The 26,858-nt window shown below is 33.5% G+C and overlaps 2 protein-coding genes across 15 annotated transcripts in view; both read right to left on the bottom strand.

The window, feature by feature from the left end:
* Positions 1-1,718: 1,718 nt before the first annotated feature.
* On the bottom strand, positions 1,719-26,237 carry LOC129000829 (ATP-sensitive inward rectifier potassium channel 12-like). Of its 3 annotated transcripts, none has more exons than XM_054427870.1 (7): positions 25,894-26,237; positions 14,907-15,036; positions 10,644-10,855; positions 9,740-9,848; positions 8,202-8,441; positions 6,595-6,713; positions 1,719-5,741 (listed from the first exon to the last, which is right to left on the bottom strand). In XM_054427870.1, the coding sequence occupies exons 1-7, from the start codon at positions 26,100-26,102 to the stop codon at positions 5,480-5,482; spliced, it is 1,281 nt and encodes a 426-aa protein (XP_054283845.1). In that variant the 5' UTR covers positions 26,103-26,237; the 3' UTR covers positions 1,719-5,479. The 3 variants fall into 3 exon arrangements, with proteins under 3 accessions (XP_054283845.1, XP_054283846.1, XP_054283847.1); XM_054427871.1 differs by lacking the exon at positions 25,894-26,237 and adding an exon at positions 21,830-22,007; XM_054427872.1 differs by lacking the exon at positions 25,894-26,237 and adding an exon at positions 16,945-17,018.
* LOC129000828 (G protein-activated inward rectifier potassium channel 3-like) overlaps positions 26,204-26,858 on the bottom strand; it is a 92,083-nt gene continuing 91,428 nt past the window's right edge. For all 12 annotated transcript variants that reach the window (XM_054427857.1, XM_054427869.1, XM_054427858.1 and 9 more), the window contains one exon: positions 26,204-26,313. The gene's annotated coding sequence lies outside the window, so the exon portion shown is untranslated. The remainder of the gene's footprint in view (positions 26,314-26,858) is intronic.

The following is a 26,858-nucleotide window of genomic DNA, read 5'->3' as shown; positions in this document are numbered from 1 at the left end:
ATGAAATTAGTTTTACTAGCATTAAGTACTAAATTATGGTCTTTTAAAAACTGATTCAGACTTTTTAATTCTGATTTAGCAGACATTTCTAAATCAGTTAGGGATTTCCCAGTGGTGTTAAGATTAATATCATCTGCATATATACTTATCTTACTACCTGGGTCTTTTAGAGAATTTGGAAGATTTTTAAGGTAACATATGAATAAAAGAGGACCAAGAATCGATCCCTGTGGGACACCAGATGATATCTTTGATAAATTAGATCTTGTTTTTTGGATGATGTTATTTTTTGACAAAGTTGATATTTCCACAAATTGGTAACGTTCCTCTAAGTATGATTTAAACCATTTGAGAGTGACTCCTTTAATTCCCAAATTATCAAGCTTAGCTATTAATTGATGGTGGTCTACATTATCAAATGCCTGGGACATGTCCATGAAGATGCCAGCTGAATTTAAACCCTTATCTAGTGAATTTATCACGGCTTCAACAAAATTAACCGCTGATGTAACTGTCGATCTACCAGCACGGAAACCATGTTGTTCATTATCAATTAGATCATATTGGTTCAAGAAACTGTTCAACCTGTTGTACACTGCCTTCTCATATACCTTTGATATTGCCGGGAGAATTGACACTGGCCTGTAGTTTGAAATATCTTTCTTAGAGTTTTTCTTATAAACAGGTACCACTCTAGCAATTTTAAGCTCATTTGGAAAAATTCCTGTTACAAATGATGAGTTAATTAGGTGCATTAAAATTAATTTAATCTCATCTTTCACCTCTTTTAACATTTTTACTGATAAATTGTCATAGCCAGATGTTGTTTTATTTTTTAAAGATTGTATAATAGTTATTATTTCGGTATCAGTTACTGGTTCGAAATACAATTTTGTATGCCATATATTTTTTGAAGAGGTGTCTGATGTAGTATTACAAAATTTTGTATGTAACGTAGAGGATTTTGTAAAAAATGAGTTAAAATTATTTGTTATTTCTTTTGGATTGTTAACTATCTTATTGTTAACATTTAATGACATATTTTCCTGTTCTTTTTGTTTTTTGCCGTTAAAGACTTCCTTGTTAATAATTGACCATGTTGTTTTTGAAATGTTTGATGAATGTTTAATTTTTTTGTTATAATATTCTTTTTTTGTTTTGAAAAGATCAAATTTAAATTTTCTTTGACGAATTTTAAGCTCTTTGCACTCTTTGTCTTGATTTCTTGCACACTTACTTAGCCTAACAATAGTTTCCCTCTCTTCTCTTAACCTAGTATTCATCCAGCAATTCTTTTTGGAGCCTGTTCTAACAGTAATTTGTGGAAAACACTCATTAAAATAATAAAAAAATTTCTGATGGAACTTAGAGTACTTATATTCAATAGGAGACATGTAAATTTCCATCCAATTCTCATCTTTCAGTTTTGATTTAAACAAATTGATGTTTTCTTGGCCAAGATTTCTACAAGTTTTTACTATGGATTTTTTTTTGTTATGATCAAGGGTAATATTCATCTCAAGTACCTGACCATCATGGTCTGACAAACAAGTAATTAAACCATATACATACATCTGTACATCAGTAATGTTAGTTAAAAAATTATCAATAGAGGATTTGGAATTTCTGCGTTTTATCATTGACTATTGGATACAGAAGGTTTTATCTAAGTTGTCCAACTTATACACTCAAAGGATAAAATAAAAAAACAATTTTCACTTCATATAAAAATTTAATAGAGTCAACATGTGTCTCACACATTTGAAAATTCGGATTCAATCCGTAACAAGCGTAAAACAAACGTACAAAGCTCAAATAACCGGTAACAACTTGACATTTTAATGTCTTTTGTGCAAAGCGAGTCAATAGGACTAAATAGAGTCAGAAAGAAGGTGAGATTTTAAACTTTAAGAGCTAATTAATTCACCTCATAATGTTTGGTTACTCTGTCATGAATAGAGTAAGAGGACTGAAATTTAACTCAAAATAACTGTTCATTACACTTGTGGACCAGTAAAACCTTTTTATTACTAGTATGAAAATAAAAATGAAATAACTCATGATGAAAGTAAGTTTTGTTGCTTATTATTATGTAATTTATCTTGGATTGTATGGTAAAGATCATTTATCTTTAATTTATAATACTTTTGACAATAATTTTAATTTTTTAATTTGTAAAAGCAAGGAATTTCTATTAGTTCCTTTCACCCCCATCCCCCATATAGTGTTTTTTTATCGGTTTTCGATACAGCACGCTCTACATTGCTATACAAAATTATAGCATTTTCTCTCTTGTCTTCCCCTCTGGGAATGTAAAACCATACCAAGGGAAATTGTAAAAATCTCACCTTCCCTACTATTTGACTCTGTCACTCTGTCCCTACTAAACATAACCCCTGTTTTGGTTGTTCAAATCACAAATTGACACTACGTCTTATTATAACTGTACAATTATATACAATCCTAGTCTAATGGAGGTTCAAAACCTATTTTAAGCCTAGTCTAAAGCTCGTTATCTACTTAAAGAAAGTATTTTGGGCAATGCATTACATGCAAATTTTTAACATTATTGAATTAGGTACAAATAAGTTTGAGGAAGAACAATCGATACAAATATTTTACATTGGCACAGATAAATTACATAGAGGAACAATGAACAAATTCTCATCAGGTATTTGGACGATTAGACTAAATAGAAGGTAAAAAAATAACAATTTGGTTTGAGTTCAATTCAAGTTTGATGGAAGAACATTTTGATTCAGAGAGATTGGAAGGTTGTTTAGTTCAGTTTAATTATTAATGTAGCTAACTTTAAAAACAATATATAAACTTATAAGGCACACATTTATGGCACTTAACGAAATGGCTGCAATTTTTTAGTTGATTTTCTATTTTTTACAACATACTTCACAAGTAAAATTATAAATTTTAATTTTTAAATTCAATTTAAATCTGTAAAGTATAAGAGTATTTTATTATTGGCAGTGTATTTTAAATAAATAAACGTTTTTGAATTACCTGTGAATGTTGTTAAGAGATAAATGGCGAGTTATCGCTTTAAAAGCATAACATATAATTACTACAAAATAAATTTGAACTTACATTTATTTGTTTATACATAACAATCAACATTAGTATGTAACTATTAACATTGCTAAAATAACAATAACTCATACTTAAATTTATAATTCAGTCATTTCTGAATTTGTTCAACGATAAGTGATACATTTTTTTACAATAAATAGTAAATACATTCTGTATTTAATTTTCTTACAGAATGTAACCTTATTAAATATACCAGGAAAAATATATTAAAAAGTGATTTGTGCTACACTAAATAAAAATAGTTCAATGTTGCTAGCATATCCAAAAAGATTTGTACACAATGTGAATAAAAATAAATTCGACAAGGTATACAACAGGTATAAAGTATTAAATATACAAAAATCTCTAAATAATTTACACATTTCTAGAAATCTCTCAAAAATAAAACATATTAAACTTATACACATTCAGTTTCTTTTACATTTTTGCTAAGAATAAAATGGGGTGAAAAGTGTGAGTTTTGCATTATTATCCCGATAAGATATTTGATTTTTAATTTTTTTGTAATTTGTACAGTAGTTGTCTTAGAAATAAACAGAATTGCCTATTTATGGGACATCAAAGACAACCATTTCCCGTTAAATGGATCTGTGCGTTATGAAGACTTAAATTAGTGTTTGTATCATTTGTGAATTTCCGCGTAAAATGTTTCTACAAAATATTTGCTACTTTTGCTCATTAATACCATAAAAATAATCAGCTAACTTAAGGCCCAAGGCAGTGATTTCGGTTTGGAACCTGGTACCTGACACTACTTTTATCAGTATAGTTCACCTTTGTACTGTACTGGCTCACCCCTTGCTTTGTTGGATACATTCCACGCTTAGGCATGCAGTGCCAGTGGCGGATCTAGAACAGTCACAAGGGGTGGGGCAAACTGGGTGGTTTTGGGGATACCTCCCTGAAAAATCTGTGTAAACTAAGACTCCAAAATGTCAGTTTTATACCATTTCTTTGTACAAAGTTAGTGTGACAAATTATTTTACGCAATGTGTATGCACTACTGTATTACATGCAGAAAAATATATAAATGTATGCCCGAGGGGGGCGGTTGCCCCCTTCAGGATCTGCCACTGTGCAGTGCCCCATGTGGACGGGCAAATGTAAGATAAAAGAGGTTGGCAACCTCTTAAAAAAAAAAAATTGTTGACCTCATTTCTATTTCTGAGGTTGTATTTTCTAATTAATGTCAAGGTACCGCATGTAAAACGTAGCCTACTTTGTTCAATTTTAATTGAAAACCATAAAATGAAGTACCAGTACCTATAAAAGATGTATTTAAATTTTAAATACATATAATGAAAATATTTCAACCTCATTCCTGAATATAATGTAAAAATCACACTTGATACCCTGATTAACTTTTCTCAAAGTGACGACTATTTTAGTGGCAGCAGTCTAGACAATGTTCTTATATCATAAAATTGTAGGAGGTGTATTGAAAACCTAAGATATTTAATTCTATGAGTTTACGTTATCCAGACCTTTATTGTATTTTTGTGAATAAAATTATTGGACCCTAAATGTAGATCAAAGCATAAAGAGTTACTACTTTGAAAGATGCTTCCTAATTTTAAAGTTTTTTTTTCTTATTGGTTCAAACTTTTATGGTCACAATTAAAATTTGATTAACTCAATTAGTACAGACATATTCCACTTCTTAATTCCAATACTATGAGTAATTATAACAGGCGAACCTGCCTGGGTAGCCGAATGGTTATAGCGCTTGCCTTCAAATCTGAAGGTTGCTAGTTTGATTCCAAGCGAGATCTTTACTGGACTCAGATGCCATTTGCAGCTAGCAATCTATCAAAAGCTCGACATTAGATAGTAGCAAGACCAGGGTTTGGACCGGTCCCTTTAAAACGTAAAAAAAATGCTATTAATGGCGTTGATCGACACAACTTTTTAAAACCATTCTAGTAAGGTGCATATTTTAAAACTCACCCATGTTTGCTTGGTATGATTATATGGTACATTGTTTACTAATTACTGTTAACGAGTTTTTTTATGTTATAGTTGCTGTTTTTTGCTACTTATAAAATTTCTAAGACACACTCCCTCCCCATTACAATAACCGTGTTGCCTTAATTAGCCAACCATTTTGTCAATTCATTTTAGAAAAAAAAATTGTCCAATAGGTAACCAATACACCTCCTGAGTGAGTGAAGTTAGTTTTTTTCAGGTCACATTTTAACTATATCAAATGTGACCCTCTGGAATCGTAGTCACAGAGACCTTCAGGATATGTCACACCAACCTTGAGGTCACGTAGATACACCCTTGGATCAGGTAGTCACAATGTCTCACGGGATACAAAGTCAATGAGTGATCTCCGAGTCACGTAGTCACGGAGTGCCTGGGTCACGTAGTGTCAAGCGTAATCCTCCAGCACTGCAGCAGTCTGTTCCATGAACGTTTGCAGTTCCTGCGCACTGCACAGCGGAGTGTCTACCTGGTACGTGTTATGGAACAAGCTGTAGTCAACGATGTAGCTGAGTTTCTCCTTGCTGTAAGAGACAATCGGCTCAAACCGGTGGCCCCAGAGGATTTCGTGAGGAAGGTAAGAGGATCGAGCTTGCGTCGTCTGCCCTGTGGACTCCGTCGTGCCTTCCAGGATCACAACGATCTCGAACCTGGAAGTAAATTATGTTTTGGAAGGTGGAAAAAACTATTTGGAATATTGTGACAATTGTGGATGGTAATTTGTTATGCTTGTTTGTTTACACTAACATTATTTGCATGGATATCCTTAATTCAGCTGAAGGGGAAACATGATCACGTCAAGTATGGCCCGTATGAACAGATAAACGAGCAAAAAGGGTTAAAATGATAAGAAACGCAATCCAGAATGTTTGAAGTCCTTTATAACTTAACTTTACATGATATACACAGATACTTTGTTGTTATCAGAACAAACCAGGTTAATTCAAGGTTGAGACATCCAGAGTTTTTGAATGCAGCAAAAACAAACCTTACGTGATCTAGTAATCGGCTTTAAAAAAGGTCACAAACCATGGTAAGACAAATTTTTAGAAGATATTGAGTCTATTGGGATTAAAGAAGAGGTATCTAGCTAGTAATATTTCAGTTCAGTCTATCTTAAAAAGAAAGCTCATTGTACTTAGTTGTATGGTATGGTCTATTTTCTGTGGTTGTATCTATCACCACTATATTTTTATTTATTTATTTTTATTTATTACTTGGTACACCACATATACAATGAATTTACAATACAAAACTACATAAGCCTTTTAAAAAGGCTTGTCCACAGCGTTTCTTAATACTAATTGTCTTTTCCATCTTTATTTTGATCTTATGAGTCAGTGTACAACTGTTACACTGTAGTTGTTGGGGTTTTTGTGTGTGTTTAACTGTACAAAAATTGGTTTCCTACTTCTTAAACAGTAGGTAACACATTAGGCTTGAGATTTGGGAATATTTTTGTTCATAACATATTGATAGTAAACTCAATTAAAGTTGGCACACCTGTCATGTATGATGTCGGCTGCACTCAGATGATAAAGAGGACTTGAGGCATCTATCTTGTGGACAACAACCTTCGGCCATATGAGGAAGATGTTGGAATTGTAGTCATCCACTTGGACCTAGAAGAATAATATGCTGAACATAAATTTAAAGTTTAACAAATACTAAGATGATACTATATGCATAAATTTCAAGATAAATTGTTTTTCCTACAGTTACCTAACAATGTACATGTTCTCTCACTGATTTGAGAAAGCAAAGTGGCCAATTTGCTCATCAGTGAGACAATGTTAACATTGTCTCACTCTAATTACTTTGTCTAACTCACTACAGATTTGCAACGTGAAGGCACGAAATAGTGAGCGCGTAACATGCAGACAAGGTCGTATGCGCGAAATACGTTGGCAGCACTGGCTGTAAATCAGCTGGTCAGCTGTTGTACTGTTGTATCATTAAATGTCATATTAAAAGCTCACTTCTGTGTAAAAATATGTTACGTTTATTTACCAATTTATTTGTTTTATGGTACTGTAACTGTAAGAAAAATATAATGTGCAGCTCGAGTGCAAAATGCAATTGCCTCACTCGAGAAACCATTCCTCACTCGCCTACGGCTCGTGAGTAAGTATTTCTCTCGAGTGAGTCAATTGCTCACTTTGCTCACTAGTTGCACAAATAACTATAGTTGAAGGATGAATGCTTATTAAGTAGGGAATAGAAGTACTATTTGTGATGAGTCTTTTGTAGTTTTAAAGATGGAGGGCTAGATTTTCTCCAAAAGTCTGCCCAAACAACTTGGTTCATCATCAACTATTGACTATTGTCAGTAGTTCAACCCAGAAGTTAGAAGCATAGGTGTCCATCAATATGGGCTAGGGGGGGGGGAGCTCAACCCCCTCCCTCCTATGAGACCCCACACTTACCACATGTTTTAATTTTTCAGTAAAAACAAAAAATTGATATAGCAAATTTAGGTACAAAATGCGTAAAATGAACTATTTTGTAACTAAATTTTAAACATTTTCTGGGGAAGGAACCCCAGACAACCTCCCCCCACTATTCAGGGGGTTATTACATACCCCCCAAACGCATATGGTTAGCCTTTGATGTTTGTTTAACCCTAGACTTGACAGTTTGATCAAAATACTATGGTTATACTGTTACTTCTACCCAAAGTGTTTTCATTTTTATAGCAATTAAGTAAGTATGTTCATACAGATTTGAGACGTTTACAAGTAAAAGTTTGACATCAACGATGTCCCATTCCAATCCTATGATTTGATTGCTAATCTAGGATTAACCCGTGATCTCAATCAAATGATTGGATAGTTAAATGTATAACTGTAAAAAAAAAACTGTGATTTTACAACTAAGAACAATATTTTTGTTATTAATAGGCAAACATTTGGATTGTGTATTTGCTTAATCTTTCTTTGCGACAAAACCTCTTAGTAAATTAACATTTAGCTTAGTTTACCAAAAATAAACACTTTTTGACAACTATTAGATTTTCTTTCTATGCATCAGTTTTTTAAGCCATTACAGATTTTTGGAAATGCCTATAGTTCCAGAGTTTAAAATGTGTCTAGTATAAACCCAAAACTCACGTCCAGTTCACACAGGAAAGGTGACAAATATTCTCCCTCTTTGGTCGCCCTGGGTCGGATGATCTGCGCTCGGACACTTGCTGCTATCAAGTGCGACCTTTCACGCATGTCACCCACTCGGAACATCAGACACAACTGGCCGTCACGCTGACAGACGACCGCATTGCGCGAGAACAACAGTGTCTGCGTGCGCTGCTTGGGACGTGCCATCTTGGCAAAGATAATTCCCACCATGAATGCCTGAGAAAATCAATGATCCAGTGAAGACACAAGAATAATCGGGACTCAATGAGTCGGGAAAGAATGATTTCTTGAACTGTGAATAATAAACCGTGAACTTGCCAACAAGAACAAATCCATAAGACAATACAAGAGATCCATAGTCACAATACAAGAAACAATTGAAATACTATAAACTAACAGAGTTTTCTTCAGATTACATTTGAGTATAAAAAGCCACATACTCAGTAAAACTTTTCAATCATATCAAACTCACTCAATGTTTTAAAACAAAGTCCTTACTGTAATTATTGGTTTAAAAAAATCTCAAAAAGTTTTGGATTAAATAATCCTACCACATAGTTGTGTAAAATAGTGAGTGCGTCTGGGAACATGTACCGGTGCACCGGTGCCGCACCGGTGCAAAAATGTGTCGTTCTGGGAGACCGGTGAGTTAACCTAGCAGACAGCTATTTCCACTTTTTCCTCCACCGGTGCAAGATTTATGCACCGGAGAAATTGTACGGTGCATAATACACCGGCGGCCTCTGATTGGTCAGTTTCTTTGACAACAGCTTGCAGCTACGGCAAGATGGCGGGTCCACCGAATAATGTTCATTAGTTTTATAGGTTATGTTGCGTAATGAGTGAAAATTTGTTCAATGAGGGCCGAGGGGGTTATATTACGTAATAACTAATAAATAAAAATTTTCAAATAATTTATTCCGTGAGGGCAAGTCTGTTTGTTTGATTTAAATGTTATAAAGCAAATAGTAGGTGAATGTGTAAATTATAACCTTTCTGGGATACCAAGACTCTTGCCCCGGTGAGTAAGTCACCGGTCAATCTGCACCGGTGCACCGGTACATGTTCCCAGAACCCATTGTTAATTTCTTTGAATCAGCTGTCTGAAATTGTGAATGGGCAATGACAGTTCTATGTCAAAGCATCTCACTCTGCGTTGGAGACCGATCAATAAGCTTATTTACTTTTGCATACCTCACTTCAAAATTTTGGACATCCACAGGGTGAAGCCAGAGTAGAACTCAAGGAAGTGAATGACTCTTTCAAGGACTTTTTATGACGTTCTTATATATATGGACCATCTTTGTGGTTGATATTGGCTATATTAGTTTAGTATTTTAGTTGTGACAGCTGCCCAGACAAACAGACAGACACCACCTTAATTTTATAATAGTATAGATAGATAAACCACACCAAAATGCTAAAGTTATTTTTTCTTCCAATTATTATTAACAAATTAACCTTAAATGGATAAAAATAGTAGTTGTTCAACATGGTTATGTTGGCAGCCCTACCTGTATCATCATTCCCCATATACTCTGCATACACATGGTGAGCACTGCCTCTGGACATTCCTCTGTTGTTGCTCGTCCTCCATAGCCGATGGTGTGTTGTGTCTCGAGACTGGCCAACAAAACAAAAATGAATTACAATTTATGACTTTTAGTTGAATACTCAATAGTATACTGCACTTCCATCTTAGGTTACCGAACAAGATTATTTATCGAGGTTGTCAGACATTTTTCTCCTTGAACTTGTCAGTCTACATTGGCCTCAGGGCTACGTGGAATGAGTTCAGCAAAGAAAGGCCGTGAATTGGTAAAGTACCACACAAGAAGATAAAGTGCAAACCAGAGTTTTCACCCGTTCCAATTCTGTTGAGACAGTTCCCATTTCTGCCCCTTGTGCCCGAGTTCCGTGTGCCCGTGTTTCATGTTGATGCGGGGGAAGGAGGCGCTCTGTCCCGATTTTTCCCTAACCAAAAGGTGGCAACCCTGATAACTCTTACTGCCTTGGTTTCACACTCTATCTGTAAGCTGAGTAACTAACATAATATTTTTGTTGAAGTTGAGTTTGATATCAACAATTAACTTTAAAACTGTCTTTGAATTTGTCATCCAGCTATCACTCAAATTCTATTACCTACACCTAAAATCCTCCTACTCTTTAAGAACATTTCTCTCCAAACTCTTTAAGAAACATTTATCCTTACCCAACTATCAGCATTGATAAAAAGTTCAATGTGGCGTAACAAAAATCGATTGTCTTAATTTTATATTCTAACCGCTTGTGATTTATTTAATGAAGAAAAGTTAATATTCATATTTTTTTCATTTACAGTGAATTTTTAAGGCTAATTCACACAGTAGCCTGTAATTGATTGTTTCATTGACAAAGTTTTCAAATAAAAGATCTTACCTGAACAAGAAGCAAGAAGTGAATCCATTGATGTTATCCACACACGGAGTCCAGCCGGAATCAGGTTTCAGATTTTCTGGCTCCAAGTCACCGTGGGTGTAGGCTATCAGCCACCAGAGACAGGCAAAGCTGAACCAGGACATGAGGAAGGAGAGAGCAAACACCAGAATAGTCCATCGCCACTTGATGTCCACCAAGGTTGTGAACAGGTCCTGCAAAATAAAAGTTTGAGGTTATGTTATCTAGGTCACCATGAGAATTAGGCTTTTAGCTTACAAACTGAGACAAACTTGAACTATAACATGAAGAAGAAGAGAGCAAATACTGCAATACTGGAAATAGTCCAAAAATATCTAAGGTTGTGAACAGGACACAAAATTTCAAAACGTTTGAAATTAGGTTTTTTTGTCACCATTGGTGTAGGCAATCAGCCACAAGACACAGGCTAAACTGAACCAGGACATGAGGAATGAGAGAGCAAACACCAGAATAGTCCATCACCCCTAATGTTTAAAGGTTGTGAACAGGTCCTGCAAAGTCAAACGTGTCAAACGTTTGAGATTATTTTGTCAGTGATCATGGGTACATGAGTGAATGTGAATGTACATGCAATTGGCCTCGACCACTCCACTAGAAACAGGAAAAACTGAACTATGGCATGGCATGGCATGGACTGATCAATAAAAGAGCAAAACCTGGAATTGTACATTTGCCACTTTCTACCAGTGTTGTGGACTGGTTCGGCAAGTCACATTTTAAAGCAAGGCTGCCACTGCAGATCCAATCATATTTGAGGTTTTTAACACTTATTCCGAAACCCAAGTCTGACGACAGACCCACAGAAATTTTCACAAACACATGTTAGTAACACTGTTCACTTGGGGGATTCCATTCCCCCAATACCTTCCCCGATTTTCCTCCCTTACCTGTTCATATATTGTTTGTTCATTTTTCGTGGGTTCCGTGACCTTGACATGTTGTCTGATCATAACATACCCGGCTCAGAAGCCCAGCCTTAGTGTATTTTAAAGCAGGGTCTCACAGGCCCAGGGTTTCGGTTTGTGTGTTTCTAAGCGGGGCCCATTATTTTCAAATGGGGTCTCACAGACCGGTTAGCGTCAGCCTGGGTAGGGTCTCGGTATTAGTGTTAAATCAAATATTTCTAGTATCCTTTACTTCCTTTTTGTTATGGATTATAATCTAAATGATATTTCAGTATGTTTCCCTACATCAATTTGTTGCAGGTCTCTGAACTTCCTCGGACTATGAATAATAATCTTTTTATACATTGTGTTTTTAGATAGGCCTCTACATTATACTTTTATGCTGAAGGTTTTTCTGGTGATATAAATTGAACATGACTCGTGATCCCCAAAGGATATCTTTCTATAAAAACTCAAGTTCTGTATATTATTGAATCTCTTTACAAATTCTTTAAAACTCCTGTATCCTGTTCATTTCTCAGGCATCAAAATATTGAATATCCCTATAAATTTATCAGGATTTTAAAAATATACAATAGGCCTACAAGAAACATACAAGTTAATTTTACACAAGGAAAACTTGTTTTTAACAAGAATTTATTGAGTGGATTTTTAAAGTGGGACATATTTATGAAAACAAGAATTAACACTAAATAATAGCATCAATTATATAAGAGGAACCAAGTATTACAAAACACATTTTGTATGCAAGAAAAGGTGTGCTTGCAATTAGAAATGCAAAGTGCAGTGTGTTGAGGAGTATGTGATTTACATAAGCCTATTTGTTCACTGGTGTTCAAGGTGGCTTGGTGAATGGTCAGGAATGTAGGAAAAGAAATGCATACAAGATACAAAGAAAAAGAAATAAAGAAAGACAAGAAAAAAGACAAAAGGAAACAACAGATCTGCTGTCCTTGGCTTTTCAGACAATTAACAAAAAGTTGTTTCCCTGTAAAGTCTTGTTTCTTTGTAAGATAGTTGGTAATTTTTGTCAGCAAGACTTCTAAATTTTGGAATGTTGCTCAGCCAAAGGAAAGAGGTGTTATGAAGAAGTCAGAACACAGGAAATTGATAATCGTACAACCAAGAGGTTAATCAGATCTGACCAAATGAGAGATATTTCCCATTGAAAAAATATTGTTTCAAAGCCACTTTCAACAGCCATCAGAGCAAATCATATGGCAGTGAAATCTACCTGAAAAAGCCTGCATATGAAAACCTAATTAAAGGTCCAATTCCTATGCTGCTACTGATACGAAGTAGCCACGTGGCTGTAAAAATTGACTGCTTCTATGCAAAGTAAATGCAACCCATGCCTATGGAGCGTCTACAGCCGCGCGACTGGAGCAACTACAGACGCGCGGCTAGAGTCATTACGGCTCGACTGCTCCATGAGCAGTGTCTAGTCGCTTCAGTTTCTCGGCTGGAGCAAATTTTTAGTTTATACATACGGAGTTTGAGGCGTGTACCTTCATGGATGATTCAAAGTTGATTGAACTGGTTCGTCACCACCCATCCATTTTCAACACCAAGCCCCCCAAATACTTGAAGAAGATGTCTCTGAAACTACCCTGACTACAGTCGTATCAGTTGCCACATAGGAATTGGACCTTTAGGCGGCTGAAACTTTGCCAATACGTTCAATATACGTGTGTGAGTGCTGTATTTTACTATTTTACCCTATATGTCTTTATCTTAAGGCATTGATGATGTAATTCAATGAATGGTTGTTGCTAAAGTGTTTAAACAGCTTGTTTGCTAGAATGTTTCCACAAATGTAGTTTTCTTATTGAGTGAAAATTTAAAAACGTACGTTTTCATGTCCCTGGCCTTTTACTTCGTAGATACTGGTTTTGTGGTTTATTATTATGTGTTTTAATATTTTTTGGGACGGGGGCAACATGTTACACACATTTATTTGGTTTTAAATAGGTTTTAGGTATTTTTTTCGTATTTTTAAAGTCTCAAAATTCACGACCATGACGTGTCCCTAGGGTACATTTTCCAACTTTCACGCTGTTTTAGACTAATTATTCATGCCGAAATATATAAAGCCATATTTTTATGTCATTAATGGTTATTAAACTTACAAAAAAGGAGCATATTATAATTTTATTGTCATTGCAAACTGACTACCATGACAAAATAAGTCTGTCCCTCGATTTGGCGTCACGACCATTTGGGAAAAATTTCAACTTTGGAGCACGACAGTGGCAAGCCTGGCGTTGATGGAGTCAGTTGGTTTGAGAGACTAGTTCGGGGTGTACGTCAGGATTGTAGTGCCGGTCGTTTCGAGTTGAAAGGAGGAATTACAAGATTAATAAAGGAAAGATTGTGTTTTTTGTAATTTTGGTGTGTCCATGACCGTATGTAGTCATTCGATGAAGTAGACATGGTGTTAATTTTTGTTTATAAGATATTTCAATTGCTAGATTAATCTAGAAGTCCACTTTGTATCCTCGAACATGAGGTGCAGGGCTACCGCCAGAACATAGCCAAATAACACGTAATTTCACGACCAAAGTTTCACGACCATCGCAGGTTTTTTCCCGACCAATCCAGCCTTATGGATTATAGTGTGTTTGGTCGTGACAATAACTTTAATATAATTGTAAATTGAACAGTTTAGTTCAATTGAAACACATATTTTTATTATAACTAACAGTATAATTGAAGGATTGTTTAGAAAGATTTAGATTATTTCAGAAAACTCACGACCGTACCACTTGTCCCTGACCATCACGTTTATGATTTCTATCATAAAAATTTCAAAAATTAAAATATCGTCATATTTCAATGTTTTATACACAAAAGAAGCACACCTCTATACAAACATAACGATTTTTCGGGTCTCAGGTAAGTTTTTTCGGAGTTATACAAACTTAAAAAGATTTTATTGGCTTTTTTCAATTTTTTGAGTTTTTTTATTTTTTTCTAGAAAGACCAAATATACCAAACGCTCAGTGACCTTTTTATTGTATAATGGTCATAAAAGTAAATTAGTTTATAGCAAAACATAGTTATAAAAATAATATTAACTATTTTTAATATTCATTTAAACGTCTGTTATGGTCGTGACAGGATTTTGTGTTTTTCCACTAAAGATGCTCTTTTAAAAAAAAAAAACTACCAAAGATATTGCGTTACCATGGACATTTTATGAAACTTAAAATGTTAATGAAATAAAAATAATAATAAAAGTTTTGAAAAAAAGGGGGAAAAAATTTGCAAAGTGCTTTTCCTGAAAACGTACGTTTTTAAATTTTCACTCTATTCTTACCTGCAAGTATTTTCTTCGTCTCTTGGAGACATGTGTCTGGATGACGTTGTACTCTCCGTTCTTAAACACGGCTCTTCTTCGTAGTTTTCTGTAGGCATTCCCTGTGCCTGGCCCCCCTCTGTATCTGGTTCTGAAAAACAATATTTAAATTTGTAATAAATAAACTTATAAGTTACGATCTGAACATTTACATTCAACTTCAGTCATTACTTAAATTGTATAGTGTTGTTACCTCATAGATATACTGCATTTAGTATTTTATTTTTATAATCCTTATGGATCAACTTAAGAAGACAAATTTAAGATAATGTTTCTAGCTAGGAAATTTTGAGAGTGTGTTTGTTTACAAGGTAACTTTCACAATGTCACCAACTTCTTTGCAATTTTAACCAAATAAAATTATCTATTTATTCACTTTTGATAGTCCTCTGGTACCAAAAAAATAAATCTCACACGATAAAATTTACCCTAGAAAAAGATAAAAAACATTCAAAGATCATTGACTCACTCAAACTCAACCAGACATGAAATTCATATCAAAACATTCTCCAGATTTTTTTAATAGGATATGAGAAGTCTACTTGACATATCCAATTCATTAATCCAGGACAACTCACATACTGAGTTGGTAGTTTTTATAACACAATTTGTACAACAGGTGTCGTAAGACAGTATTCATCGCTCATCTTTCTAGGAACAGCATGAATCACCACTTCCTACACTCGCCCTTTTTCTAGATTCAGTATTTTGTGTCCCTGTTTCCTCTGCTTGTTCAGTTCAACTGCAAGTATGAGTGATCGCAGGAGTCAAAAATAGATAATAATAGCCCTACTGTTTAGTGTATTAAATATTGTTGGACTATAGTAGTATGTTTTCTGTGACTATGTTCAGTGCTTACATTTATTATAAACATAACTTGTAATCAACAGCAAAAAAATCCCCAAAAAATAATGCTTTTCATGTTCGTTTATATTTTATAAAATCATATGTGGAAATAGAAAGTTCTATTAAAAATGTAAATAACCTATGTTAAGGTTATTTTTATTATGACTTCAATCAACGGTCAATAATAAAGAGATTGCCAAGCTAGTAAGAAGACTAAAGAGCAAAGATAATACACATTAGCAACATTTTTGTTGTATCCCACTCATAAATTTAATTTTTAATCCTGCATAGAAGGTGTATAGATAAACAATAAGTGGTTCTTCACTACTCATATCTTATCAGCTGATTTGATTTTAATTTGACTTTAATCCAATGTTCAAGTGACAAATTGACAAGTGGAAAGGACTGTTTGAAGTGGATTGGGTTGGGGATTTATTAAAAAGATAAGGTTACAGTTTGGGTTTTGGTTTCAATCAAAATGAAATTTAAAAAATTGTATTGAAAATGACAAAAACATGGTAAAAAGTAAAGAACTGTCAGTGTTATTTTGTATTGCCTCTGGAGCTAGTATTCATTGGAGTTGGCATTTATATCTACCTTTTCATATAGAATATGGTGTGTGGATGACCAGTTAAACTATTATAGTATTATTTATTAGACTATGTAATAAACAACTTTACAATAAAATAATAACCATGTCTCAAAGTTTTTCATAAATGAGTATATTTTGTGTGATTGTGTTTTACATTGAAACTTGGTAGTTAATTTTATTTTACACATTTGAGAATGAAGAAAACCATTTGCCTTTCATTTTATTTTAATGCAATTAAATCAAAGTGTCTGCGCTAAATTGCATTTAACACTTACTTTGAAAATACAGACAATTTAATGTGTATTTATAGTTTATTAAATTGAGCATATTTTAAATTTAAAAACAAAGATAAACTTTGAGAACTATCAAATTGTATTTTTAGCTCATGTACAAGGTAAGCCTACACTACATAAAACAAAGTTATTTTCGTTAATTACACAAAATTAAAAAGTCCTATTTAAAAAAGCATAACTACTGTAGTTTAAACACTTGGCACAAATATCTAGGTTTTGATTACCGTAGAGAATAAATAAAATATAAATTGTAATTCTAATTATTCACCTAGCAGGAGAGCTTGAAGTAACAATAGTTTTATTTTGCGAATTCACAAGTTTTCTATCGGCAGAATCCATCTTACCAACGCAACTCAAACAAACCACAAGCACTACTATTAAACTCAACACCTGTTATTATGGTACTAGTACCAACATTTCAGCACAGGCCACTAACAGTGGCAGGATTGCCAACCTGATAACATAACCTCAACCTAGCACTTCATGGTCCAGCTTCCAATCAGCTGACATAACCTAACCTTACTGGCGGTTTAACAGCTGACTAATTGTTTTAAAACTTAACAGTTATTTGTGCCAGTTCCATTGAATTCATAGTAAGGTGCTAAACTGTAACTTTCTTTCAAATTTGAAAAACTTGCAGTTCATTTTGAAATGTAGTAAAACTAATATATTATTTAGGTTTTGTTATTGATAGGTTGTGTTTGGGTTGACTGTTAATTTGTTATTTAATATAGCCTACTTGGTATGGTTTTTAAATATTACTATTCCTACATTATTATGACTAATGATAAAACTGCCTTTGCTGCACTGCACTGCACTCGCCTACGGCTCGTGCGTAACATTTACCACTAGTTACACAAATAACTATTACCGCACTGTGCAGGAATTAAGTTTTGTTTCTAAAATGAATAATATGTGTGTAACTATTTCATACAGCATTAAAGAACACCATTGTCAACTTTCGCGTCCTCTTCCCGTTGCGAAGCGGGTAAACTTAAAGCACAGTTCGTTGATATCACATCGGCACTATGAACAGCTGATTTGGTAGTTTGTTATCAGCTGTCATTGTATTCTTATAATTCTGAGTCATCTGTTTCTTCACTCATGACCTACTTTGCTTATCGGTTGGTTTGTTTATTTTGAGGTAATATTTACATATTAGGAAAACAATATCTCATTTTGGGTGGCATTGTGACTTACTTCTATTATGTTTGCTTGAAACACAGATATCAAACATTTGATTATTATGATAAATCTGTTACTACCTCGTTAAACAACGTAGACCAGATTTACTTATTTTAAATACTAATTATGATATAATAATTATAAAGATGCTAGCAGAATATCCGCCTTCGTACGGGGTTTGCGTATGTAAGTATAAAATGCTTATTGCAGTTATACTCATGCTTTGTGTTTGCAATGGAAGAGGACACGGTTTGAGAAAATTTGGTTCTTTTAATTTACGGAAGCGATTGTATAATACACATACCATAGCAATAATGTTCTACCACTGCACCTAAACCAATAAAAAATAAATTATTGAATATCCGCACAATATCAAAACATTATTTATAAATTAAAACATATACTTAACTGTAAACAATCCTACTTTAACAATTCTCATTGTGCATCTCAGCCTTTTGTTGCGGCTTGGTTCAAATTAGCTATGCTGTCATGAATGAAAAATCTAATAATAGTGTTGCACCCTGTCGGTGAACCTTATAACTTGTAATAATATTGAATATCATAGAACAAATTGTGTAATTGAAACTGCTGACAAAATCCTTTAATCCCTTGAATACTCATAAGGTTTACATGGAAATCTCCAAAGCCACCGGGGTGCAGCCCGAAAGGATTTTTGAGATAAGAATATGTCTATATGTTAATCGGGAATGTGAGCTATCATCATACCAAATTTCAGCCAAATCCGACCAGTAGTTAAAGCGTGATTGAACTTCAAACAAACAAATAAACAAACAAACACACAAACTTTCACATTTATAATATTAGTAAGATTCCCATGGTAAAAACAATAATCTTAATTTAAATGAGTTTCGGCTCCATTTATTCTTTTGTAACAATACAAACATCGATTAAATAAAATGTTCAATCTTTTAATTTGACATTTGTATTAGAAACAGAAATTAGTGCAAGTTTGTAATACAAAATTATGTAAAAGTAACAAATCCTATGTGAATAACTGCTGTACCGTACCATGTAAAACTTAAACCTTTGTGAATGGTGGGGAATTACTCAAGTTCCAACTTTAACTACTGACAAAGACCCCGTTCTTTAATATTCGGACATTTTTCGTCTATGTAATGTATTATTTTAATATTCAAATAAATGGAAATATAATCGTAAATAAATAAAAGAGTTTATATTGAAACAATCTATGCAAACTAGATCCCGTAATGTGGTTAATGAGGATGATCTTCTAACGAACTGAAGATGCAAATTGCATTAATTATGACTTGTTGGCTGCTCAACTGACTTGTTAACTTCTCTTTGTTTTAGTTCGGCTGTAAATTGCATCGTAAGGTGACTTATCTTGTAAATTGATTTCCCTAGTGGATTACTTGTAAGAGCGAACATTGTGTTACATTTTGTATCTAAACTCTTCAATAAATACAAAAAAATTTTTTTTTGGTAATGTTCAATTTTAGTTTAGAAGGTTGGAATTAACTCCAAACTGTAATATAAGATTTAAAAAAAATTAAGTAAACAAAAACTACCGCTACAGCAATCCTACAGACTAAACAAATTTACATTTGCCTGATTGGATTTGCACTAAAATGTTTCCATGTTCAATGTCTAATTTATTCAATATAGGAACAATTACAGTTAAGTATAAACAACCAACAATTTATATGGTTATCATATTAAGAAACTTGTAAACTATTATGTAATGGATTTATATTTCTTTTTTTGCAATCGAATTCTAGATATATGATTTTCCAAGTAAAGAGGTAAATATTTATTTACATTATAGTGCAAAAATACAAGTGCCATTTTAGCCGCAATAAGTATGATAGAGAAATAATAGGTATTTTTTCTGTTATATCAAATAATTGAATCTCTAAAATAATAATAGTAGTTTTCATTACTAGACTGGAAAGTGACTCATTGCGGGGAGAGATGGCATTTTCGCGCGAGGCGAAGCCGAGCGCTGGAAACGCCATCGTGCCCCGCAATGACACTTTCGAGGCGAGTATTGAACATTATTTTTCATTACGATACCGAAAACTTATAAAAACATGAAAATTTTCGTTTATTTAACTTAGTATTAAGAGAAAAAACCGAACTAATGAAAAAAAACTCAACTCTGAATTATTAATAAGTGCACGGAAAAAACTCATAACGCTAACTTTCCGTGTGTATGTACCTCGACATAAGCACGGAAACTTAACGTTATGAGTTTTTTCCGTGCACTTATTAATAATTGCATGGCCAATAGTTTGAGGAAAAACAGACTATTTTGGGTAAAAAAAAGTATCTTTATTAAATTAACTACAGAACAAGCTGATGAATAAACAAATAAAGAAAGAGACCTTTGATGATTACATAGGATCAACACGCTGATAAATCTTTATTAATGAAAATGAAAATGTATGTTAAAGTCGCAGTTTTGATTTTCACTTATGTTTAACATTTTTTGTGGTAGCTTTAGGTTTTTTCTCATTTCTGCAACATTGACTTCCGAGTGTGTTCCATCAACTTTATTATTTTCTTGAATGAAATTGCGATTTTGCACAGTATCTTCTTCTGATGAAATTACATCGTCGATTGTAAAATATTGTTTTGAAACCAGGTTCACCTCTTCATCATTGTTAGAAATGTTATTGAGTGGCAGTGAATCCAAAGAGGAATTGTTGTAATTTGAAATTGAATTAGTAATGTCTCTGATTGGAAGTAAATTCAAAGAGGAATTGTTTTGATTTGAGATTGAAGTACTTGGTTTTGAAAAAAGTTTTTTAGACACATCAATTTTTCTATTTATGGACTCCTCAATGTAACCTTCAGCAACGGTTGCACTTTTCCAGCCTCCGTGCCTCTTGAGTGTGAGTAAATCCGCTCCCCCTTCCACCAGCATTGACGCGGATGTGCGTCGAATAGCATGACCTGTGTAGGATTCAGGCTGTTCTAGCTTAAGGTACTGGGCGACCTTTTTGGGAACATCCGAAATCGTATGACTCCCGACATGTTGTGCTACGCACTTGCCTTGCCTGAAGCCAACAAAAAGTCTAGGGCTCGTCATTTTTGATGGGCGTAAAGACAAATATTTACGTACTAGCTGGCAGGGTTGATACGTACATTCATCGTCTGTAATGATGAAACTTCTGCTAGCATGTGTTTTACCATCTCTCAATGTAACCTTAATGAAACTGCCATAATCTTTTACGTCATTTATGCTAAGGCGTAATAGATCATCTCGCCTAAGGGCTCCAAAAATGCCAAACGTCAAAATTACTTTACTTAACAACCATTCTTTGTCGGGAGCGTTGATCATGAACTGAGAAATTTGATCAGATGTAAAAACATTCGCTTTTTTAGGTTTGAAACCAACAGACTTTTTCTTTAAAAATGCAACTGTTTTTGGAAATTTTAAATTTCCAAGATTTTCTTTTACTTTTAAGACATTTTTAACCATTGAATACTTGCTCCACAAGGTGCTAGGTTTCATAGTTTTCGACAGTTCTGACATATAGACTAGAAGTATGTCATCATTAACCTGGCTAGGTTTAATGTTTTCTTTTTGACACCAAGTACAAAGCTTATCGTATTCATTTTCGTATCTTAAACGCGACACATCAGGCAATAATTCGTTTGTTACACTTACCGCTCTGTTCATCAAAGTTTCAGGAATATTATCCATATTAGTACACATAGTTCAAAGAATCTATCTCAACAAACATAACCTAACTGACAATGTCAATATATAAGCGAGGAATGTGTTTTCAACAACAATACAATCAGCTGATCTGACTGCACCGCAAAATCCCATAGCGGTTACTTTCCGTGCAGTACATACGCACGGAAAGTTAACGTTATGTAACTTTTCCGTGCAGTAGCGGGAATTACCTATTTTCTTATCTCATTTTACGTTTAGAAAGTGTACTTTCGTGTGTAGAGTAATGAAAAATAAAATTTACCTGCTTCTCGAACGTGACCTAGACCTAGAACGCCTCTCTTTCCCATTTTTCTTGTTCTTGACTTCCACTGTTAAACTAACTGACTCACTCTTTTGTGTCATAACAATAGGAACAAAACTGCACTAAACAGCTGTTACTAACAAACTATTAAACAAACAGCTGATACTAAACCAAGCTAAAACAGCTGATCTGTTGAACATTGGACTTGGAATGCGAAAGGTTATCGGTTTTGTGTAGGTTGCACTTTGTCAGTGTGCGTGTGTGTGTTGTTGATAATACAGCTATAAATTCACTTATTGGCAAAGTAAAACAGCTGTTAGTAGGTAGCAGAGTTGGCAGAATGACTGAATAAGAAGTGGTATTTGAATTGATGTAGGTTATGGCGTTGCCTATAGATAATTATTAATACAGTACCGACTTGTAAAACAACTTTTAAATATTTCGTTTACTGATCGTGACTGAAAAAGGCCGTAATCACTCCCCAAAAAACATAAAGTAAATGTAAAATCAATAACATAACCAAAAATAAACTTCAAAGCTTTGGATTGTTTGAAAACAAAAGTTATATTGAAGTATACCTAGTCACACAGACACATACAATAAACTGTGAAAGTTGTCTAACAATTTTTAATCAACAGAACACTGAGAAGTAACGAGAAATTGCAGACTTTTGTCATGAGGATAAGTCACCTTGCGGTATCCGTGAAGAACATAAATATTTAACTCTAAAAGACTTTTGCTTTACTATTACTATTACCATTGCCTTGTATGGTATAACCAAGAAAACCTGTCTTATATATTTTCACATTTTAATTCAACTTAGTAAGGTGTGAGAGACTTCCTTATTAAATTCACAAGAATTTGCAAAACTTCAAGACTAAATCATTAGAATACGTTTTATAAATAATATATAAAAATATAAGTTAAAATAAAAAATACTAGAGTATGGAGAGACAATATTTTAATTAGTATATTAAAATAAAAACTAAAACTATTGGTCCGTGACAATTAAGGTTGCAATAGACAAACATTTTTTTAAAAACCAATCCATTACGTTTTAGTTCCAATAATTTATGCAGGACTGCTAACAGTCGCTATCATTGGTTTGATTGGCAAAACAAGTTTCTTCAATCACTGTTTTGCCGATAATTGTGTTCTATCCATTACAAAGTGGCAAGGAAATTGATAAGATAATTACTTGTAACTATCCTTACAATTAACTGAGCAATTACTACCCTTAATTGATCAATTACAGAAAGGTAATTACATCTAGTATTTTCCTTTATATACAATATGAATGAAAATGAAGCCAATACACGTTAAATAGAAAATTACACTGTTGCAACATAATTGCAGATAAGCGAATTTCTAGTTGTTAAGTAGAGTTAGCATAAAACAGAAATGGCCCAACAAGTTTATAAGATTAGTATACTGCAAGAAGAAATATTTTTGTAGTTTTCAAAGCACACAGCAAATAAAGACACTGTCTGTCTAACGACTTTTTGGCTGCACCCATAAACAAGTATTCTAAAGCAATTGATTTATGTTTCAATTTTTTTAGGAGATAATGTACTTCATTTTAAGCCTTTTTAAATGGTACCTCGCTAACGAATAGGAGGAGAATAACAATAGGCTAATGTTTGTTACAAAATTGTTTGTCTTTTTAAGATGGTGTAAAATTTTTTATTTGTTATTTTACAATTTTCTATTTTCCTTTTATTATTTAACTGAGGTAAATATTTTTTATTTCCCGTTATTATGTTTCTGGCTTTGCTTTGTTTGTGTATTTATCTTGTTATTTTATAGTCAACTTTATACCTGAAGAAGGGATCATATTCCAGATCCCGAAATGTTATGAAAAATGAGTTTCAAATTCAGTAATGACAAATATTCTTTGAGCAACATAAATATAACTTTACCAAGCCGAAGAATATAAAACAGCATTTTCACAGACAAGTCAATGCCTTCAGCTCTGTACGTGATAGAAACAATGCTTTGATGCTGTGCGAATTGCTGCAGCATTGCTGAAGGCAGATGAGATAATTTCCACCGAATGTTGTTTCTGTGTCTGATAACATGTCGATATTTTATTTGTCAGAGATTACTTAACGAACAATATTTATTAGTTTTGACAAACTGTGGCGCATAACTTTTTTCCACAATTTATTCATTGATAGTTTTCTATACAAAGTTCATATTGTTTGATTGAATTCGCGATTTTCAGATACTTCGTTAATAGTTAGTTAGTTCTGCCAATCATCACTTTGGCTTTAAATTATTTCTATCTCCTGTTATTGGATTACTATCCACAGTCACATTTTCTAAGATATTTTGGCACGTTTATCGTTGAACTATTAAATAATTATGTAACATAACAAAACATCTACGTTAGATATTAACAAGACCAGGGATTGGAACATTACTTTTAAGTAACCTAAAAAATACAACTGTGTAAAAAGTAATCGTCGTATAAAAACTGTATGAATATTTGCTGTTGATCTTTGTTGTAGTGATTTTACAAGTATACATTTGTTATTATGCATCTAATTTAAATATTAATCTGATAATAAATAAAAGATTAGCTGTGTCCGAAGTAACAAAGATTAAAGATTTGATTTGTTTGACTGAAAGGGAGTATCTCAAAATATTGTTGACATAGTAAATGGTTTGTTGAAATTATTGTATGAAACAAAAACAAGTGATTCATTAAAACAGTACCTACCTTCAACATTTAAGTGAAATTATATTATTCGTATTATTCTTATTTAATCGCCGATAATTTCGATCAGATATAAAGATGCAGTAAAACATGCAAATAAACATGTTTATATTGTTGCTCCTCTTCTGTTTATAATAGTCTCTTTTGAATTTAATCAAAGTTACTGTTATCTACTACAAGATAGTATTTTCATCACTGGGGCGTAAAGTGACTCTTTTTCGACCGGTGCTCAAGTTTAACCACATATTAAAGAGTCAAACAAGAGTAAGTAAAGAGTAGTACATTCGCAACGATTGCAACGAAAACAGCTGATTTTGCTGCAGTACGGCGAGAAATACATAAAACAGGTGTTCTATTCTGCGTTTTAGCGCCTGACCAAAAAATACAGGCAAAACAGCTGCAGACCCCTTGTATCTGAATTGCGTTCTAGCGCCTTACAATTCTTGAAACGCTTGCAATATTGTTTTGCGAATTTTATTTTTGTGTAGGATTCCAATAAAATTATTTAATTAAACAATTTGCTTAAGTCAATTTAAATGCTTGTTTATAAAAAGTAATAAAATATTGTAATTATGGTTCGAGTTTAAAAATAAATATTTTCTAAAACTCTACGAATATTAAACTTGCCTTTAAAATATGTTCATACTATTGCCATTTACTTGAAATATAAGCTACTAGAATTGACATTAAACACATAACTTAAAAATGGTTAAATCGCTCTTTAACTGTGTGATTTAAATTAATTGCCTATATGTAGGTAAAGAATTTTTTTACATTATGACTCAATAAGTTGAGTTTGTCTTCTAATTATGCAATATACGTTTGTATTTGGATTCTGTTACTTGAAGGTAAATTAAGGAACGTATTAATATATTTTAAACGTCGTAATGTTACTTTTAGACTTAAAAATTGTCACCCTATCCAATAATAATCTTTTGTCGTTAGCTTAAAAAATGTAATAGTAAATTATTCTACCATTGATGCTTTTACCGAGAGATATTAAAAATGTCTCAAGGTCTTACAATAAAACTATTGTATCCATGCTAAGTAGGCTGTTTGCTTATAAAGCTCATGCATTTTTCAATCTTTCGATTTCTTTAAAATCCCAGTAGTATAAAAGTTTACCAAAAAATTATAAAGTTATTCTTTATTATTGAAGTTACTAGAACTTCTATGCATTGTTTTTGTTCTGACAAAAAATTATTTAATTCAATCAGAAATCCAAAACTTGGTATTGAATCCTGGTTACACATTATTAGTTAATTATTAGTTTCCCTGTAACTGAGTACCACTAAAAGCCATACTTGGTAACATTTAAAACACAAATATTCTACATTTCACCAACCTGTAGTCATGTTTGAGATGGCTGATGGTCGATCCACACGTCGCCACTCGAACTAACGGTGGTTCCACTGTCATCGCTTCTTCTTCTTGTTCACTGTGAGAATCCTCAATTTCCTCAGCTTCCTCGAAGTAACGAAAGTCGTCTTCCTCTATGGTTGCGGTCGGCGCCGCGTCCACAGGCTCAACTGTCACTTGGCTGGCCTGACTCATTGTTTAATTGTTGTCGTCACGGTATCGCATGTAACATAACCTCACTTCACGCACTGACACTGCCACTTTGATTGCGTCGACGCATCGCGACCACTGCCACTAGATCGTCGTCGCTGACTGGTTCTTCGCGCACGCGCACACAAAACCCGTTCATCTACATATTTACATAAGTACACTTAGGCTTGAGCTCAGGTTGTGGCATCACCGCCCTCTGAAACAGAAAATGTTTGTTTTGAAATAAATATAAGTCAAATTATACCTAAGATAGTGTTGTAGAATTCGGATGGAATTACAGTTGATGGTGTATGTCATACATTTAGCAAGACGTGGTTTAGCTTTGACTATTGAGTGACTGTTGCGCTACATTTTAATGCTGTATGCCGATTTAGAATTAACCAAATTTATTAAGATTGAAATATTGAATACAAAGCGCGTACTACTGTTTTCTTACACGTCGCCATCAACGGCTTTCATAAATGGTCCTTTCTGAAGAACCCGGTAGTATTATTCAGTACACAGTTTTGCACAAGATAAAAAAATATTGAACAAATAAAGATAAAGAGAAATCCAATTCAAGTAGTTCATATAAATTCTCTCCAGTTACAAAACTTGTAAAATAAATGTAGCCTACATGAAAATAAATGTAAACGTACATAAATACACAAGTATTATTTACGTAAGGAGTTCATGTTCATCCCCATACTGCAATTGTACCCATAACGAATAACATAATACCGTAACATGCACGAATACTAG

The sequence above is a fragment of the Macrosteles quadrilineatus genome, unplaced genomic scaffold, assembly GCF_028750875.1.
Source record: "Macrosteles quadrilineatus isolate MER2022 unplaced genomic scaffold, UCM_ALF_1.0 Scaffold_8__2_contigs__length_117827958, whole genome shotgun sequence".
NCBI lineage: Eukaryota > Metazoa > Arthropoda > Insecta > Hemiptera > Cicadellidae > Macrosteles > Macrosteles quadrilineatus.
The sequence above is the reverse complement of the archived record's forward strand: the minus strand, read 5'-3'. Positions and strand labels throughout refer to the sequence as shown.

Bases quoted from the DNA above. Each gene is read 5' to 3' on its own strand.
- LOC129000829 (XM_054427870.1), bottom strand. From the start codon at position 26,102: ATGAGTCAGGCCAGCCAAGTGACAGTTGAGCCTGTGGACGCGGCGCCG. The intron at 10,856-14,906 runs GTAAGAATAGAG...TTTATTTTGCAG, and splicing joins GACGAAGAAAATACTTGCAG to GACCTGTTCACAACCTTGGT. The intron at 6,714-8,201 runs GTGAGTTTTGGG...TTATTCTTCTAG, and splicing joins CTTTCCTGTGTGAACTGGAC to GTCCAAGTGGATGACTACAA.